At 36.5% G+C, this 18,446-nt stretch overlaps 1 protein-coding gene across 4 annotated transcripts in view; it reads left to right on the top strand.

Annotated features, from left to right (window-relative positions):
- LOC131076986 (MMS19 nucleotide excision repair protein homolog) overlaps positions 1 to 18,446 on the top strand; it is a 338,109-nt gene that overhangs the window by 52,179 nt on the left and 267,484 nt on the right. For 3 of the 4 annotated variants that reach the window (XM_058014340.2, XM_058014342.2, XM_058014341.2), the window contains one exon: positions 11,017 to 11,114. In XM_058014340.2, coding sequence (XP_057870323.2) covers positions 11,017 to 11,114 — 98 coding nt within the window. Of the gene's footprint in view, positions 1 to 11,010; positions 11,115 to 18,446 lie in introns of those variants that run through there. The other variant, XM_058014343.2, reaches the window with a different exon arrangement.

Here is an 18,446-nt window from a genome sequence, read left to right as displayed (position 1 = left end):
CTGTGGGTAGGTATGGTGGGTATCATGGAAGAAATTCCATGATGAGTTCATTCACCCTCTGAGAGTAGCTATGGTGAACATATCATTTGTTTCATCCATGGGAGTAGCCATGGTGGTAGCCACTTTGAGACTTGATTATTCATAGAATCCTCTCTAGCTAAGAGGGAGTGTTGAAATGGTTAGCTAGTTCAGATCATATTTTAATGTTGCCTTGTGGCAATTAAAATATTATCTTATTGAAATAAGGTTAAGCAATTTATGCCTAATAGGGCTGGGCCTAAATGTAACGTGTGGATCAAGCAATTTATGTTTATAAGGGCTAGGCTCAAATGTAACGTGTGGTTAAGCATTTCATAGGGCTGGGCCCCAAACAGGGAATGTGTCACAAGTTGCAAGTTATGTAGGCCCCAAATTGGGCACCAAAGTGCAAAGTGAAATATGTAAAATAAAGGGAATTGGTTAAGGCCGACTTAGAAGACTTGAACATGAATCTTGTATATAAACAAGATTCATTCTTCACAACAATGATCCTTATCAAGTGCGATCAGCCTTATGCAAGACCAGTCAGCGAATCTGGCATGTTAGAGAGCGAATCTGGCATGTTAGAGAGCGAATCCATTGGACAACTTGTTGGGAAGGTGGTGTGCTATACTTAAGTGATCTCCCTCTTCAAGTGGTGTCGATATTCTGCTCTCTTTGAAGACATACTACAGATGCATATTCTAGGTTCAGTCTGCCCTAGATTGGGACTTATTCAGATAAGTAATCTGATTCATGTAATCTGCTTATAAATAAGGAACTGATCTGAATCTTTGATGCTGGGTTTTTTTCCTCCAAGAGGGAGGTTTTCCCAAGGGTACTTGTGTCTTGTGTTGTGTGCTTTTATTATAATTTCTGCTTATAATTCAAGTAACTAGATTAACATCTGATTGCCTAAAATCAACATTTATTCTATAAAATGCAGCAATGTGTATTCTATCAATTATATACAATGTAGTTAGTAAGAGGCAGTATACTTTAGTAGTAAGCCTTGTGTATAAGCTATAGAAAGAAATAATTGTGGTGTAAATAAGCCTGTCACTAAAATCATATACGCAGTATTAGTTCAAATTCATTTCTTATCTACTCTTATTCAATCTCATAGATTTTGTAATTGATGATACCAAAATTCTACATATATTTGTCTTCAGAGCGCAAGGATGTTGATTAAAATTGTGCACAGCTGGAGTATCTTATTGAATGCACAGCTGGAGTATCGTATTGAATGAGTGGCTGGACTATAGTCGCTGCATGTCTTAAGGAAACAGAAGTGCTACCTTGCATTTATAAAGTCACCATTCTTTGTAAAGGAAACTCATCTATGCCATCTGCTGCTGTGCATATTTTTTGGCCGATTAGACTTTTTCTTATCTGTCTTAATATGGGAGTGCTGCCATGTCCAATTCTATTGCTGCTTAATGGAATGCAATTATTTGCTTCTCTTCTAAATTGCTTTCTTTAAATAAATTATGGTTTATTTAATGCAGAGTCGCACCAACAGCTATATTCATTTGTTAAGTCTTCGATATACTTTCAAGTTGCTGCCATTATAGTTAAGTCATGTATCTGCTGTCTTGTGAAATATATGAGTTGCTGTGATGAACTTGGCTGATTTAAACTTCATTTGTTTGTGCTTTGATTTTAGTGCCAATAGTATGGTCGACCTATGCACTTAATCACTGGCATTATAAATATAGAATATTCATTAGAGTATAGAATATAGTCGCATCTCCTCCTTAGTAGTCATTAACGTTCGATATCTTTCCTTTTATGATCGCATATATTCTTCATTGCCAATAGTTTGCATGTATGAGAATAATCTTTCTTAGACAATTCTACTGGACATCATTCTTGGATTGTAATATATCTGTCAACAATCTCCACTGAGTGCTAGTGACAATATTTTGCCTCCATTGACATCAATGACAATTTTCATTCATCAAAGATAATGAATATCTTCTTGACATCAATGACAAACTTTCAACAATCTTGTCCATACTTGTTTGACATTAATGACAAGAATGATCCCTTTGATATCAATGACAACTTCCAACAAAGTTGATGAAGAAGACCTTTTCGGCACTAATTATTCCGAATTAGGGTAGTATCAAAAGAACTGTATGATGTGGCAGAGCTCCTTTCAACCAGCACCTATCCACCAGAAACAAATGCCCATTATAAACAACTTCTACTATGAAAATCTCTTCCCTATACTTTAATTGAAGGAGCTTTATTCCACAAAGGGTGTGATGAAGACCTCCGGAGAGTAGTATGTGAGCATGAATGAGAACAACTGTTAAAAGAGGCACGCGAAGGAATTGCAGGAGGCCATAACTACGGAGATGCTAAGACCCAGAAAATATACTATCCAGATTATGGTGGCCTAGCATATATAAAGATGCCAAAAATTATACAAAGAATTGTAACATCTGTTAACGAACCAGAAGACCCACAGCCAGGGATGAAATGCCATTCCAACCGGTTCTAGCATGAGTCCCCTTCAATAAATGGGCAGTTGACTTAAGAGGGCCTACTGATCAACTTGGTAAACTCTCCAAAGCACAGTTAATCATTACCAGGATCGACTACCTCACCAAATAGGCAAAAGCAGAGCTTACCAGAGATTGTATCACCTATATTGTTGCAAAATTTCTTTACAATAACATTATTACTAGATTTTGGTGCCCACTAAGCATCACTAGTGATCAAGGGAAACATTTTGTGAACAAATTATTAAAGAATTATTGACCAATTTCATGATTACACACAACTGGAGTACCCTTTATCATCCATAGGCAAATAGCATTAGTGAGGTGCCCAACCAAATAATTGGCACTACATTTACTAAAATGTGTGATGTGAACAAGACTGACTAGGATTTCAATGTCCCTGCAATACTTTCAGCTTACCGCACCACCTATAAAAGATCTACCAAACACACACCCATTGATCTGGTATACAAAATGGAGGCCATCTTAACCATAAATTTTGTCGTCCATATCCTTCGCATCACACTAGCACTAAGACTAGATGATGACAACTGTATTAAAGAAATATTAGGACTGGAACAAGTCGATAAAGCAAGGCGGTTAGTTAAAGCACACCTCTAGATAGAACAAAGAAGACAACAAGCTTGGCATGACAGATCACTTCGAACAAAACACTTTCAGGTTGGATACATGGTTCTTTTGTATGACAACAAGTTTTAGAAGTAAGGTAAACTTATGTTTGGTGGCTAGGACCTTATAAGATAAATGACATCCTAAAATCTGGAGCAATTCATTTGGAAACACTAGATGGCACTACCCTCCAATGCTATGTCAATGGTGCTGGGCTCAAACACTACCACCAAACTCCAAGATAATGTTGACTTGGGGACAAGTCAAGGTTGAGAAGGGGGGATGATGTTAGTAGGGAAAGAACAGATATACAGACTTTCGGAAATCATGCCGTATCTTGCTGTGTTAGACTTGTGGAGCTCATGAATAAGAACATAACATGTAATCTAGGAGTACCAAGTATGAGTCATGTCTCTTCTAATAGATTGTAAGATATGATCACCAGAGGTAAGTTGGATATAAGGATGATATAATAGCTATAATTTATAAATTATAAAAGGAAAGATAAAATACATGGAAGGAGATATATAATATAAATGTATAAGGAGATAGAAGGGCATACATGATATATTAAATGAATACAATGAATACGATTACTTATTGGTCTCAATCCTATGTGTTGTGTATGTTCTTTACATTCTGTTAACTAAGCAGTCAATTATCCAGATCTATTTTCCTGTCTTCCTTAATAGGATCTTGTCCGGGGTGAAAGACTACAACACCAAAAACTCATTGGGGTTCCAAACTCTGGTTTGTGTCTCTGGATTTTTTGCTAACTAGCATATACCTCTCCATGCTGGTTTCAAATTTGCTAGATTCATTACGTCTTCTTTCAATCTGTCATACATTTTGGAGGCCTTGAATGCCCTTTAGATACTACTATTGAGTCATGTGTAGATGGAGATAGATCAATGAGGCATTGTTTATCCTCTTGGTCTATCATGGCCAAGGCTCCTCAACAACCCAACTCTCATTGTAATGGTCATGGTTCTATCTCTTCTTGACATCGGCTTGGAGTATTAGGATAAGTTACATGCTGGATTGATGGCTTCCTAGGGTTGTATAGCCCTACATCCTTAGTATAGGACATTCCTCAACAAGCATTTTCAAATTATGCATTGCTACTCCTACCGTGATCAGTGATAATATTGTTGGTTCCTCCAACATATCCTATATTACTGAGATTTGGGGATTTTGGTTTTCTACCTAGGTGTTCTTCATATGCTTCATTGCTTTGTTGGGTCTTCTCTTCACACAGTTATTTATACTTAAAATGTTTTTAGGGTTACTGTTTTTAGGCTAGCTCCCATGTGTTTAATTATTTTCTGTCTTCTCTGGCTTTATTGTATTTGCTTCAAGTTTAAGTCTCCCTTTGCCCTAGTTCTTTGTGTTGATTATAATTAGGGAATGGCGGATTCCAATTGCCTTGGGCAACATTGGTATCCGCCCAAGGGGGCCAGCCCCCTTTTCCAACGTATAGGGCTGGGCCCTATACCTCACTTCACTCCACGCTACATAAATGAAACCCCACGTCACATTCAAGATAGCGTGCTAAACATAATAGGGCCAACCCTATCTAATGCATTTCGGTTAAAGGAAAAACAATAAATTAAAGGTCAAGCCGACATAAATGGATTTTAGTATAAGCTGACATAAAAGGTTATTGCATCATATAAATAAAGATACTTTCACCTCAATCAAATACATTCAATAAATCATCATGCGAAATATCTACATCTGCCTAATGCGAATTTGAAGGAGCAATATCACAGCGAATCACATCTGCTATACCAGTGAATTACATCTGCCATTAAAGGGTGCGAAATTCATACATGAGGAGAGCGAACTGAGGGCTAAGGTTGCAGTCCAACAAAGTGCAGATTTCCTATGCAGACCTAGGGTTTGGATCTGATTGTTGTTGGAAGTGGTAAAGGGATGCTTGTGAAGGTGCAGTCTTGTGGAAGACATTATCAGCCCTAAGTGCAATCACCTTCAAGTACTTGAGATAAGTGTTGTAATCTTCATATGAATATAATCCATAATCAGATCTGAGGATCCTTTCTGGCTGGGTTTTTCCTCCTTGGAGGTTTTCCCAGGGTAACCATGTCTTGTTCTTATTTTGTTCATTTCTTTGTTATGCCTAAATCTGGAAAACTATAAATCTTTCATCTAATCAAGTTAGTTAGAAACTAAATTCTGGTTTTCTGAGTTTATATTAATCTGAAAGTGTTAAAACTAACATGGTATCAGAGCTATAGGCTAGATCAACTTTCAGATTTCAGATTTTAGGACTCCTTTATTTCCAGATTTTGTCTCAGGTCAATTCAATGGGGCTGAAAGTTGAAGATAGGCTTGATGGGAATCTCAATTTTGCTGCCAGATTCAATCATGTAATTTTAGTCTCTTGTTCCTTCCTTCTTTGGTGGTAGGTTAGTAAAAGGATCTCTCTCAATAAGACGACTTTGGTGTCAATGAAAACATTAAATGTTAAATGAACGAATCTTTTATTTAGTCCCTGTCAAACCGATATTATAAGAGGATGCTTGGTTAAGGTTGTTGTTAAGGGCTTATTATTTCGTTTGGGCTGCAACTTTATGTAGTGGTTAAGATCTGATTTAAATAAGAGTTGCAGATTTGATTGTGAAAGGTTGTGTCCTTTTCATAGGAAAGAAATAATGAAGAATTGCACTCTTTCAAAAGGTGCTAATGGTGAAATGGTGTGTCTCTTGCCAAAGAGCATACATGATGAGGAGGTGTGACCTCTCCCTCATATTGAGAGACATAAAGGAAAGGAATCAAAGCATCCAGTGATATCACCTCGGATCGGATCGGATCGGAACTGTTATTAAGTTAGAGGCAGTAACATCTTTGTTCTAGGTGGTATGCATGGGGATGTGCTTAATATGTATGCTTAATACATGATACATAATAATGTTCTTTTGCACTGCATTATGTATGACTGTTATACTTAATTTCATATGTATTCTTAATACATGACAAGTTAGTATACTTATAGCCTAATGCTTGTTACTACTGTCAGTATTAAAGAAAGTTGGGAATGGAGTTGTTTCCAAAGAGGGGTAGTCTAAATCCAATCAATAGGATGATTCCCAAGATAGGATAAGGATCGACGAGGGAGCCTATTGTAGTTTGGTCTCTGAGCGCTTTGGTAACATAGACATCCCCCTCTTCCTTAGAACTGAAGTAGTAGCGTAGGTTGACACTTGCATTAAGAATTATGGATGATAAAATTAATTATCCAGTATGATATAATTAGTTTTCTAGTAAGGTAAATGAACAATTTACTTATTAATAATTGATAAATTAATTGAACTATGAAATATCACAAATTTGATTCATGTTAAGATAGATTTTGTCTTCCATCAATTTAGTTGAAGTCATAAGTATTTTGAAATATATTAATTATGGCTAAAACAGGCCTAAACCTAGTAAGGGAAATTTTGTGTACGTGCCTGTCTGTGACCTGATAAGTTAAAGTCTAAAATTAAATATGGAATGTATACCCTCATTAAATATCTAATGCTTAATTGTTGCAATGAGTGAGATCAAAACAAAGAAGAAAAGCTGAACTTCATATTTGTAAAGACATTGCGAACTTGAATATTTCCTCTCTGTTTTGAACTTCGTTTAATTTATGTGTGCCTTTATCTATGTGCGTAAGGGAAAATAAGCCAGTTAAATAAGTATCGCTACTAACTGAGTAAATGAAGTATTCATTAAATAAATGTCATAAATAAGTGAGCTAGGAATTTATTGTTCACAATGCTTGATCCGAAGATTAATTCCTTTGATGTATTTGCGGTTGGATGTCTAAAGGTTGATCTAAATCCTTTATCAGAATTATTTTGATTATATATACTGCAACTTACTAATTGCTATTGATTCATGGAAGTATAGGCTCTCATTGTTATTGCTTGGTTAGTATCTTCATTAAGTATACTTCCCTCTCCTTGGAAACATTCTATTAGTACTTCCTCACCTATGTTTTGATTGAGTTTTGACTATCAATTGAATGATTCTATAATAGTGACATAAAATTGACCTTTCAGTTGAGTATTTACTATCATGAAGTATGAAGTATTGTGGAAATTAATAATATACACTATATCCTCAACTACTGACTTAGAAATATTCTAGTTGATAACTATCGTACATTTTGAGCTAATTGTAGACTCTATTAGGTTATACTAATGGTTGTATGCCTCAAATCTGTGGAAACCTTGGTGAGGCAGAAAATGGTCATGATTTAACCCTTGTAAGTTCTTTATGAAAATTAGATTTTTTTTATTAACCTGTATGGTGATGTACAAGTTTTCAAGGTTGTGTTAAAGGCTAGCTTCTTTTTTTAAAAAAAAATTTGTGTCACATAAGTATTGTTTCAACATTCTATGTATCATTGGTTATATTGTTAAAGGGATGCATCTAACTTATCATGAATGTTGTGTTCCTCAACCAAGGTCATTCTTACATAACCTCATATAGTAGGTGATGTATGCCAACGGCCAAGGCCATACTGACATCAGAAATCCATAAGCTTGGATTGATGTGGCTTTAGAGGAAGCTTTGAAATAAGGCATAAGGATCTTTAATGTTCACACTCATTTAGAAGAAGTTTGAGGATATGTCCTGATCATAATTGTGCCATGGGTCCAATTCATAAAAGGTGAAGTTGGCATTCCTCATCTTTGTTTATGAATTCTTATGATCTATGATGCTTGGCTATCAGTTTGATATTGAGGATTAAGAGGGAGCCCTATGATCTTCAATGAAACTCTTGGTATGAAAGAGTACTTGATAAGCCTAGGGCTTTGTAAAGATTCTAACTTGTTCCTTAAAGTATTTGAAATGCTAATTCTGATTTCTTATATGGATGATCTAACTCTGACTGATAAAGATAGCCTCATGATTTAATATAAGAAAGAATTAGCTCAGAATTGAGATGGAAGATCTAAACCTAAAATGCATTACTTCTAGATTAAAAGTGTGGCAAGGATCTAATGAAATTATTCTAAGTCAAGTTTCTATTGTTATGTTAGAATTATGGATTGTAAACTTATATGGAAACTAACTTAAAGAAGTAGAGTATGTCTGCAGCCAATTATGATCTTGCAGAGTCTCTGAATAGATGCAGGTTGATTGATTGGTCAAAAAGTGTTACAGACAAAGAAAACACTTAAAACATTCACCCGTGGCGATCTCTTGGACCTATAGGGACAGTCCTCAGTTGCGTTGAGTATTGCTGAAAGCTAAATACATTGTTGCAAGTGTTGCATCAAGAGAAGCAGTGTGGTTTCTCAAAATTCTTGTTATGCTGTTTTGAATTATTATCAGGGTTGCATAGAGATACCTGAATTTTTAGTGTTTTTTGGCAGGACAATCCTGTGTTGCAGATGTTCTCACCAAGTCTCTTGAAACTTGAGTACTTCAAAAGATAGACTTGGAGCTGTGGAGAACATCGCCTTGGTTGAGAGGGAGTCTCAACCTTAGTGATACATTGTGTTGTATCAAACCACCCTCTGCGGGCAATGTAAGGTGGTATTGTAATCTTCTCAGGGAGAAGAGTAATTTTTAACCATCCTCTGCGGGCAATGTAAGATGGTATTGTAATCTTCTCAGGGAGAAGACTAATTGTTAACCATCCTCTGCGGGCAATGTAAGATGGTATTGTAATCTTCTCAGGGAGAAGACTAATTGTTAAACCATCCTCTGCGGGCAATGTAAGATGGTATTGTAATCTTCTCAGGGAGAAGAGTAATTGACCATCCTCTGCGGGCAATGTAAGATGGTAGAAAAGATCCTCTCCACCTTCTGTGGGCAATGTAAGGTGGATCCAGTCTATGCTTGTCTGCGAACTGGAAGACTATGTTATCTAGTTCCATTCTATGCTTGTGTGCAAGATGGAAGACTACAATATTCTGATTATGTTTATTCCATTCCTTGCTCGTGTGCAAGATGGAGGATTATGTTCATTAGATTCCATTCTATGCTTGTGTGCAAGATGGAGGACTATGTTTTCATTTTATGCTTATATAACTCCACTCCATGCTTGGGTACAAGATGGAAGATTATGATGTTACATTCTTCTTTGAGAGAAGACTGAGGTAAAGACAATGAATGATGGATATGCGTCATCGATGTCATGGAAAGACTCCATGATGTGCATGAATAATTGCATATGTATTCATGACTTGCAAGTGTGCATGTTAAAGTTTTGAATTCACCCTCCACAGGCAGTTCAAGATGGATACTATGGGATTCTATTTGTGGCTACTTGTTGTGATCCGCTCTCAGGAATATTTGAAGTTGTCAGCGAAGTTCGGATTACAATTTAACATTGTATGCATTACTTAGGGCTGGGCCCTAATCTTGTAACCTGATTGTAAGATTATATTTCTCCCTAATTAAGAGGGAGTGTTGATTATAATTAGGGAATGGCGGATTCCAATTGCCTTGGGCAACATTGGTATCCGCCCAAGGGGGCCAACCCCCTTTTCCAACATATAGGGTTGGGCCCTATACCTCACTTCACTCCACGCTACATAAATGAAACCCCACGTCACATTCAAGATAGCGTGCTAAACATAATAGGGCCAACCCTATCTAATGCATTTCGGTTAAAGGAAAAACAATAAATTAAAGGTCAAGCCGACATAAATGGATTTTAGTATAAGCCGACATAAAAGGTTATTGCATCATATAAATAAAGATACTTTCACCTCAATCAAACACATTCAATACATCATCATGCGAAATATCTACATCTGCCTAATGCGAATTTGAAGGAGCAATATCACAGCGAATCACATCTGCTATACCAGCGAATTACATCTGCCATTAAAGGGTGCGAAATTCATCCATGAGGAGAGCGAACTGAGGGCTAAGGTTGCAGTCCAACAAAGTGCAGATTTCATATGCAGACCTAGGGTTTGGATCTGATTGCTGTTGGAAATGGTAAAGGGATGCTTGTAAAGGTGCAGTCTTGTGGAAGACATTATCAGCCCTAAGTGCAATCACCTTCAAGTATTTGAGATAAGTGTTGTAATCTTCATATGAATATAATCCATAATCAGATTTGAGGATCCTTTCTGGCTGGGTTTTTCCTCCTAGGAGGTTTTCCCAGGGTAACCATGTCTTGTTCTTATTTTGTTCATTTCTTTGTTATGCCTAAATCTGGAAAACTATAAATCTTTCATCTAATCAAGTTAGTTAGAAACTAAATTCTGGTTTTCTGAGTTTATATTAATCTGAAACTGAAAGTGTTAAAACTAACACTTTGCTGTTGTTCCTGCTGTACATTCAAGTACTGTTGACTGATTCTTGGTCATACATGGACATTAATATAGTTTGCTGTTGTTCCTGCTGTACATTCAAGTACTCTTGACTGATTCTTCGTCATACATGGACATTAATATAGTTTTCTTCTTTTTTTTCTTTATTTCTTTTGTAGATAATTGTAAATCACAGTAAATAATACATGTATTTCACCTCCATTAGTTTTGTGCAACCTGGGTTGTTAAGTGCGAGTATATTTAATTATGAACTGTTATATTTTTATATGAAAAATTGTGGAGAATATGTATTTTGTCCTAGTAATGACCTTAAACTTTTTGTTATTAGGGATCTTGAATTCTGTCCTACATAATTAGGGCCATATATGTAATTTGAATTCTGTCTTAAATTTTGCTCTTTTTAGCCTGTGAAATTATAGGTTATACAGTGCATATTTTTGCTATTATTGCAAATTTACATTGCTACTAACCCTCTCATTTGTTTTTGCATTTTAAACTTATTCCACATTTCTCACTCAGCTGCAGATAGTGATGTCTTATGTTTGCAGGAATCCTTCTTTTAGCAGAGATTCTTTCTCGTCTCAAGACAAAACCTTTGGAAGACACTTCTGTTCATAGCCTCACAGTTTTTTTTACATCAAGACTTGTAAGTTGATACAAAATAGTTATTTTTTCTTCTACCCCGTATGGCACATTTATAATCAATCATAGAATGTTTTCTCTTTATGATGACACTAGGTCGATGAATTGTTGTGCTTGATTGTCTGTCTAGAGATGCAGTTTGATTTCAGTTAATTACGTGCTTTGAAATTCCACTTTTGACATGTTCCATTATTGTATTCTAATCTTTGGGTAGTTTAAAGCTTCAAGCTAAGTGACCTCGTGTTTATGAAAAATTGAGACATCAATGAGGAGCAAAACGAGCTACTTTATCCTGCAACTTATAATCAGATTAATAATTTAATCACAATCAGTTAAGATGTTATATGCTGTGCAAATTTAGTCAACAATATTTTTTTGTGATTACATGTTTCAACAATATTTTGGTTGGCATCTTAGCACGGTTGGTACCTTGGCAGTTGTAGTCTAGCTAACTCACCTCGTAGTTAACCGGGCTATATGTAGGATGGTGAAGTTTAAGGATGGGAGCTCCCAAGTTGTCATACATTCCCCACCATGGGTTTTATATATATACTATGTTATATCAATAAATTTGCTTGTGCACTAAGATATTGCCTCTACTAAGTATAAGTATATGCTCAATCAAAAAAAGTGGGTGTCTTTGAATAAACCCAAAGACTCCAGCAATGTTAAAAAAAGTGGGTACCAAGTGGGCAGCAAGTAGCTTATATGTATAAAGTAAATGGAAGTAAATACAATTCAATATGCAAGGCAATAAAAGAACAAACAATGTATGCAATAATGTGAAGAAGCCAATATGAGAAACAAATTTGTAAGAGGTGGAGGGCTGAGAGATACTAATCCGTGGGAACTTCTTGATGCAATGAGCTGCCCTTCTAACTAGAGCTTCTGCATTGTAAGGGTTGATAGCTTTGGTTAAAGCTTTAAATGGAGTGTATATGCCTAGCAAGTTAGGCAAGTGCTTTTTAAAAATTTTCTTGGTTTTGATCGTGGCATACACCAAATTCTCAACTTCAAGTCTTTTGAGTCTTGTCCTAGTGTGCTTCTTTAGCCGAACTCCAATTTGTCCTAAGAAGTGAATCAGGGAACTCATAGGTACATAGGTTTGTAGGTCTATGGTATGTCACTAGGGCATATCAAATTTCATCCTATCTTCTTTTAGAATTGAACTAAGAATTGAAGTATGTATACTAGCACCAAACCTAGGTCATAACTAAAAAATGTTAGTGTCATTGGACATGGATGATGAATTGCCCAAGCTAGAAAATAAAAATAATGTACTTAATTGTTCACGGTGAGTAATGCTGGCTATAGTTGGTTAATGAAATATAAGGGAAGGTGATAGATGGAACAATGGACAAAAGGAGTTTAAGATGAGAAAAAAATTATGTTATCCTGATGTGAATATGTGTCAAGTGTAGCAATCAGGGAACCTAATGCATGATAATGGCACCTAAATTATAAAAATGTGCCAAATAGTTCCGCGAAAAAAGAAATGTTAATCAAACATTTTAGAGTGTAGACAAGTTTTAACTATCTAACTCTGTATGTGCAATTTATGGTATGCCAATTCATTTGAGTACTTTGTCATTGTTTTCTTTATTGGTTGAACATTTTTAGTTTCATTGCTAGGGATTTAAAGTGATTGAATGAGGATGTATTAGTAAATTCTTGTGTTCTGCTATGTAGTGTCACCTTCTGAAGCATAGTCAGCAGGGGTGACCATTAGACTATTTCTTGAGTTCCAATAGGCTAATTGGTTTTGGTAAGGGAATTCCACAGACCTTGGAGTGCACGGGTTCAGTCTTTCTTGGTTTTTGGGTTGGCTTCGAGCTTAGTTGGCATTATGGATTGCATTGACGCTTTCAAAAGCATTTTTAGATTCTTGGGGTGTCCCCCAAACTACTTGGAGAGCACTTATATTTTCAATAAGTCTCAAAATTGGCACCAAGTCATCGTCTCATTGCTTCGGTTTCGTCTTGGCATAATCAAATTTGGTTCATGATGCCTCTATAGTTTAATGTTCGTGAATCAAATTTAAATATGCACTTAGGTTCTAATGTTTAATCAAATTTGGTTCATGAATCAAATTTAAATATGCACTTAGGTTCTAATGTTTAATGTTATATTATTTATTTAAGTGTTATATTTTTATGATGTCACTTTATGTCCCCCAAAGTGGACATCTAGGGAAGGGGGTCTTGCCCATGAAAGTCATTTTAATAATTCAAAAGGAGCTTTTTTGGGGTCAGGGAATGGATTATTTTATTTCAAATGGAGTTTTTCATTCCCAAACTATAAAAGGAGGCTTGAGCTCTCATTTTGCATATGCTGAAGAGTACACGCAATGAGATGCTGTCGAATTGAACCAGTGTGTTCTTCCTTGAATCTTTTGAAGATGAAAAGCCTCATTGGATTAATGGTTTTGGATTTGAAAGACAATCCTTAGCAGGTGTGGATTAGTTCTACTTGGGAATCACTCTCGGTTTCATTGAATTTTCTAATTAGGGTTCTAAAATGAATATTTTTGAAGTATTTTGATGTGTAGATTTTTGAGTGATAATGGTATTGATTTATAGACAGTTTTGGTGTGTTTGAAAGGTATTTTTTCAATGGTTTATTTACTGGCTGTACCATTTCCAGTAGTAGGCTGTACCATCTATTTGTGTTGGAAAATACTCTGGTAGGGTTTTACTTATCGAAGCTTGTGCGAAATGCTTCCTCCTTGCTGGGTGACTCCTTTCTGAAGGTTTATGGCATTGTTTGCTGTTGGCACGATTTTCTAGGTGAGTTGTACCATTACACTAGTTGCTTGTAGCTAGGCGTGAGACCTTAATAGTTAATTGTGAAGCACTGCCTTCAAAAGGGTGTTTGATAGCTGTTTTGGGGCTATTTGTGTAATAAGCAGCCCTGTTTTGCCTTTGTTTGTTTCTGAGTTTTGAGTGTTTTTGCAATGGATTTCAGTTGCCAAGTAAAGTGCAGATAATAAAATACTTAATAATAAATGAAAATTCCATAATTAATTTCTGACCTGATTCTACAAAATCTATCAAATGTAAGAGTAACCCAGATCATAAAATGATATTACATATCTATTTCCAACTTACTCATTTGCTGATTTGGTGAAATCAAGGTCTGCTACAGCAATGGTCAGCAAATACAATTTCCAAAAACCCTAGGTATTTCACCAAATGACTCCAAAATGGTACAGCTGGGTGTTGAACTGATTAGCAGCTAATAATAAACACCAAGAATGCAGATTTAAACCCTCAAAGACCAACCTTTTGCCATAAAACCCTCACATCCAAGCTCTTGAAATGGTGCAGCTGACATAAAGAAGTACAGCCAGCATTAAACAACAACAAAACCCTCCAAAGCACCTTCCAAATTGACCTCTATCAATCAGATATTCAATAAACTTTGCAAAACTGAAATGTAGATCTTTCTCCAATGAGCACAGCTGTGGCCTTTGGATGAAATCACCAAGTATTCTCCAGATTGTATCTCAACAACGTAGTGAATGTTGCCTGCAAGGGTTTTCGTCCTCACAAGCCAAAGATGAAGAAACGATCTTCTCCAAACAAACACAATATCAAAACCCAAACTCAATATATGTTCAAATGAGAGACCCAATCCTCTTTTTATATTTATTTTGGCTTTTTGGTTGCTTTTTTGAAAAAGAACTTTTTGCTATTTTTTCAAGAAATTTTTTAGCTTTTTCATTGTTTTTCCGAAAGGTAATTTTTTTCGGAAAAACACTTTTTTCGTCTATTTAATAAAAGTCATTTCCCTTTTTAATCTCCGAATGTAGCATTAAATAATAAAGACACATCCACAAATTAAATCACCTGCAATTTAATAAATAATAATAATAAAATTAAAATACAAAAGAATAAAAAAAATAAAAAAAATAAAAATATAAAAGAATACAATTAAATATAATTAAAATTTAATCAAGTTAATGAATTGTCAAAAGACATGAAATGAAAAGTTGTGACACCCTCAAACATGTAATGTCCCCTCTTCTTTATTTGCCATTCAGTTGCCAGATTCACCTGTCATCCATCTCCGCAGGTGAAGTTCGATGTTTGGAGATGAATTTGCTAGCCAAAGGGGACCTAGACTTAGTCATTTTATGACTTTGGTGGGAATAATAAAGTAACTTTATAATATAAAGTTACATAAGTTACTTTTTCTTAAAATAGAAAAAGTTAATAAAGGAACTTACAAGTTACTATAGTAACTTATAAGTTACTATTTAAACTTAATAAATGACTTTCTTAAAATGTCCTTTGCACACCTCCCTAGGCTAACTTCAATAAATTAAAAGTGGTTCTTGATTCATGTGGAGACCCCCCCTCCCTCAAGTGGGCACCAAGTTTGAGGAGAAAGATTCCCATGGAATCTTTATTTGATGCTTTTGGTGATACGTTTAGGTTGAAAGGAGATAAAGAAAGGAATTGTGGGTTTTGGAGATTCATTCTCCATTTTCATTTTTATGATTTATTGTCTGATTTGCACGACTTGCAGCAGAGGTTCTGATATTGGAGCAATTGAGGACGGAAACCCTCCAAATTGCTGAAGTGAGGACGATTTCCCACTTACCCAGCTTCACCGCAGCAGCATCAATTGTTAGAAATTGACCACAGAGGGTTGTAGACAGCAGGAGATCCATTTCTCAGGTTATTGGCAGGTCTGAACCATCAAATCTGGGCTGTTACAGTTAGCTGCCAACAGTCACAGGGATAATTAATGCAGGCCGTACTGTTTCCAGCTTAGCCGTACCATTCCCCATGCTTGAGTGAGCCAATAAAATAAATATGGGGGTTTGGCATTGAAGTGTGTGCTCAGAATTCATTGTCAGGGATTAATAAAGGCAGATATGTGGTTAACTTGGAGATTTTCCAGTGTATGTGAGGAAAATTGATCAATTTGTGACGATTTGCTTGGCAACCATTGGAATTTCTATCTGGGTCTTCATATTTCTGCTCACTTTGTTTTTGATAATTCATTTTAGGGTCAAATAAGTGGTGTGGAGCTACTATTCCAGTTATCAAGCTTTCCACCAACATTCTTTTAATTTCAGTCAAATAAAGGAGGCTTTCTGGGCTTTCTGGGTAGACTTGGGACCCTTGGTAGGCCAATTGTGGCTTTGAATGTTATTAATAATGATTTCTTTTGATTTGTTAATTGCTTCTAATAAAACCTAGATGCTGATTGTTTGTTTCAATCAATTACAATATTTGCTTGCATTAGTTTTCTCGCATCTTAGTATAAATCTCAAGCAAAAACACCACAAACTGCAAGCAACTCATCCAAACTTAAACTACAATCGCTAGCCAAAGAAATTAGACTCATAAAAAAAACTTAGATTGTGGGGAAAATTTGGTTGGCATCTTTCAAACATGAGATATAAAAGGGAGAAGAGAACCTCATTTGAGGGAGGAATACTTAAGGGAATCAGAAATGAAGATCTGATATAAATAATAAGTGCAAATCTGATAAGACAACAATGAGGAGGCATGACCCTTTAAATGGATGTCTCTTTTCCAAGAGATGTCTCCTCAATAAAATAGGATATAAAATAGGATAGTATAAAAGGATATGGAAGGAAGAGGGGAAGAAAGATAGGGATTAAGGAAGGTTAATGGAAGAAGAAAGGAATGGGTAGAAAATAAGGAAGTCACTTTAATGGACAGAAATGATCAAAGGTTGTGACCCTTTGATAGGGTGGTAATTGTGAAAGGTTGTGACCCTTTGATAGGGTGGTAATTGTGAAACGTTGTGACCTGTTGTGCGTTGCACATGCTCCCTATCGTCGACAGGGTCCCCCCTCCCCTTTTTTGAGCCTTTCGTCTTCGCCTTGTTGAGTTTCGCGCAGAGTGTCTCGCGTCCTTTTGAGCGAGTCCACGACCGGTCCATGAGGTAATGATGTTGAAAGAAAAGAGCCAATGATTCCATTAGGCTAGTCGAGCCCTCAGGTACGAATTCCAAGAGATTGTTCAAAATTATGAAATAGCCTCGAATAGGTGCAAGATGATAGAGGTTGGCGAAGCCCGCCAAGCAAAGAGCAGCGCGTTTGAAGGTCGCATGATGACCCAAAATTGTCATTTCCGCGTAAGAGCGATGAGATAGATCGCATAAGGTTTGTTTTTACGGAGTTTACGAGATTTGAACGAATGACGATTTTTGACAGCCGGAGAGGGAGCGAATTTCGTTTCAAAATGCCAAAGTTAACAAACTCGCCCAAGTGCCCAAGCTCGCACTCCTTGAGGAAAAGGTTAAAAAAAAAAAAAAAAAAATGCCAAAATGCCCAGGAGGGGGCGAATTTCGGACTTTCTGGCCACAATGAGAGAAATTCACAAAAATGCCAAAATGGGCCCAAGGTCCAAAAATTCTCAAACTTGGCAAAATCACCCAAGGGGCTGAATTTCGGATCCTAGGGTTGAAATTTTAGAAAAGTTAAAAAATTGCCAAAATTGCCCAATGGGCCGAATTTCGGACCCAGGGGCCGAAATTTAAAAAAATTCGAAAGTTGAAAAAATGGGCAAAGGGTCCGAAAGTGCCTTAAAATTTGCAAAAAGTCCCCCAAGGTCCAAATTTCACTTAAGTTGTCTAATTTCGGACCCTAGGGCCGAAATTTCAAAATTTGTTAAATTGCAAAAGGTGTCTTAGGGTCCGAAATTTGTTAAGTTCGCAAAAGCGTCTAAAACTCCGAAATTTGCGAAAAGCCTCCCAAGGTCCGAATTCACTTGAGTCGTCTAAATTCGGACCTTGGGGCCGAAATTTGAAAGTTTGTTAATTCGCAAAAAGCGGTGAAAACTCCGAAGTTTGCAAAACCCTCCCTAAGGTCCGAAAAGTTCAAAAATTCGCGAAAGTGCCTTAAGGTCCGAAAAGTAAAAGGTTGGAGAAAACTCCTATAAATGTCGAATTTCGGACCCTAAGGGCAGAATGGAAAAAAAATTGATAAGTTCGCAAAAACGCCAAAGGGTTCGAAGTTTGCAGAAGCCGCGTGAGTGCCGAAAATCGTGAAGGAAGGGAGTATTGCAGGAGCGTAGAGTTAGAGGTTTTTTAAAGTTTGCAAAATCGTCAAAAATGCCGAACTTAGGCGACTAGCCAAATGGTGCGAAGAGTTGATAAGTTTTCAAACCCCTCCAAGGTTCGAAATCCGCCATAAATCCTCAAAGTCGCAACGCATAGGGCAAATGAAGGAATTCGAAATTGGTAAAACCCCTCCATTCCTCCGAAGATCACAGCGCCATAGCTCCGAAGTTCGCGATCCGGAGGATGAGGCTGTGCAGAAGTTGAAGTTTTTTTAAAAGCTCTCTCATTCCGC

The sequence above is a fragment of the Cryptomeria japonica genome, chromosome 6 (genome assembly GCF_030272615.1).
Source record: "Cryptomeria japonica chromosome 6, Sugi_1.0, whole genome shotgun sequence".
Lineage (NCBI taxonomy): Eukaryota > Viridiplantae > Streptophyta > Pinopsida > Cupressales > Cupressaceae > Cryptomeria > Cryptomeria japonica.
The sequence above is the reverse complement of the archived record's forward strand: the minus strand, read 5'-3'. Positions and strand labels throughout refer to the sequence as shown.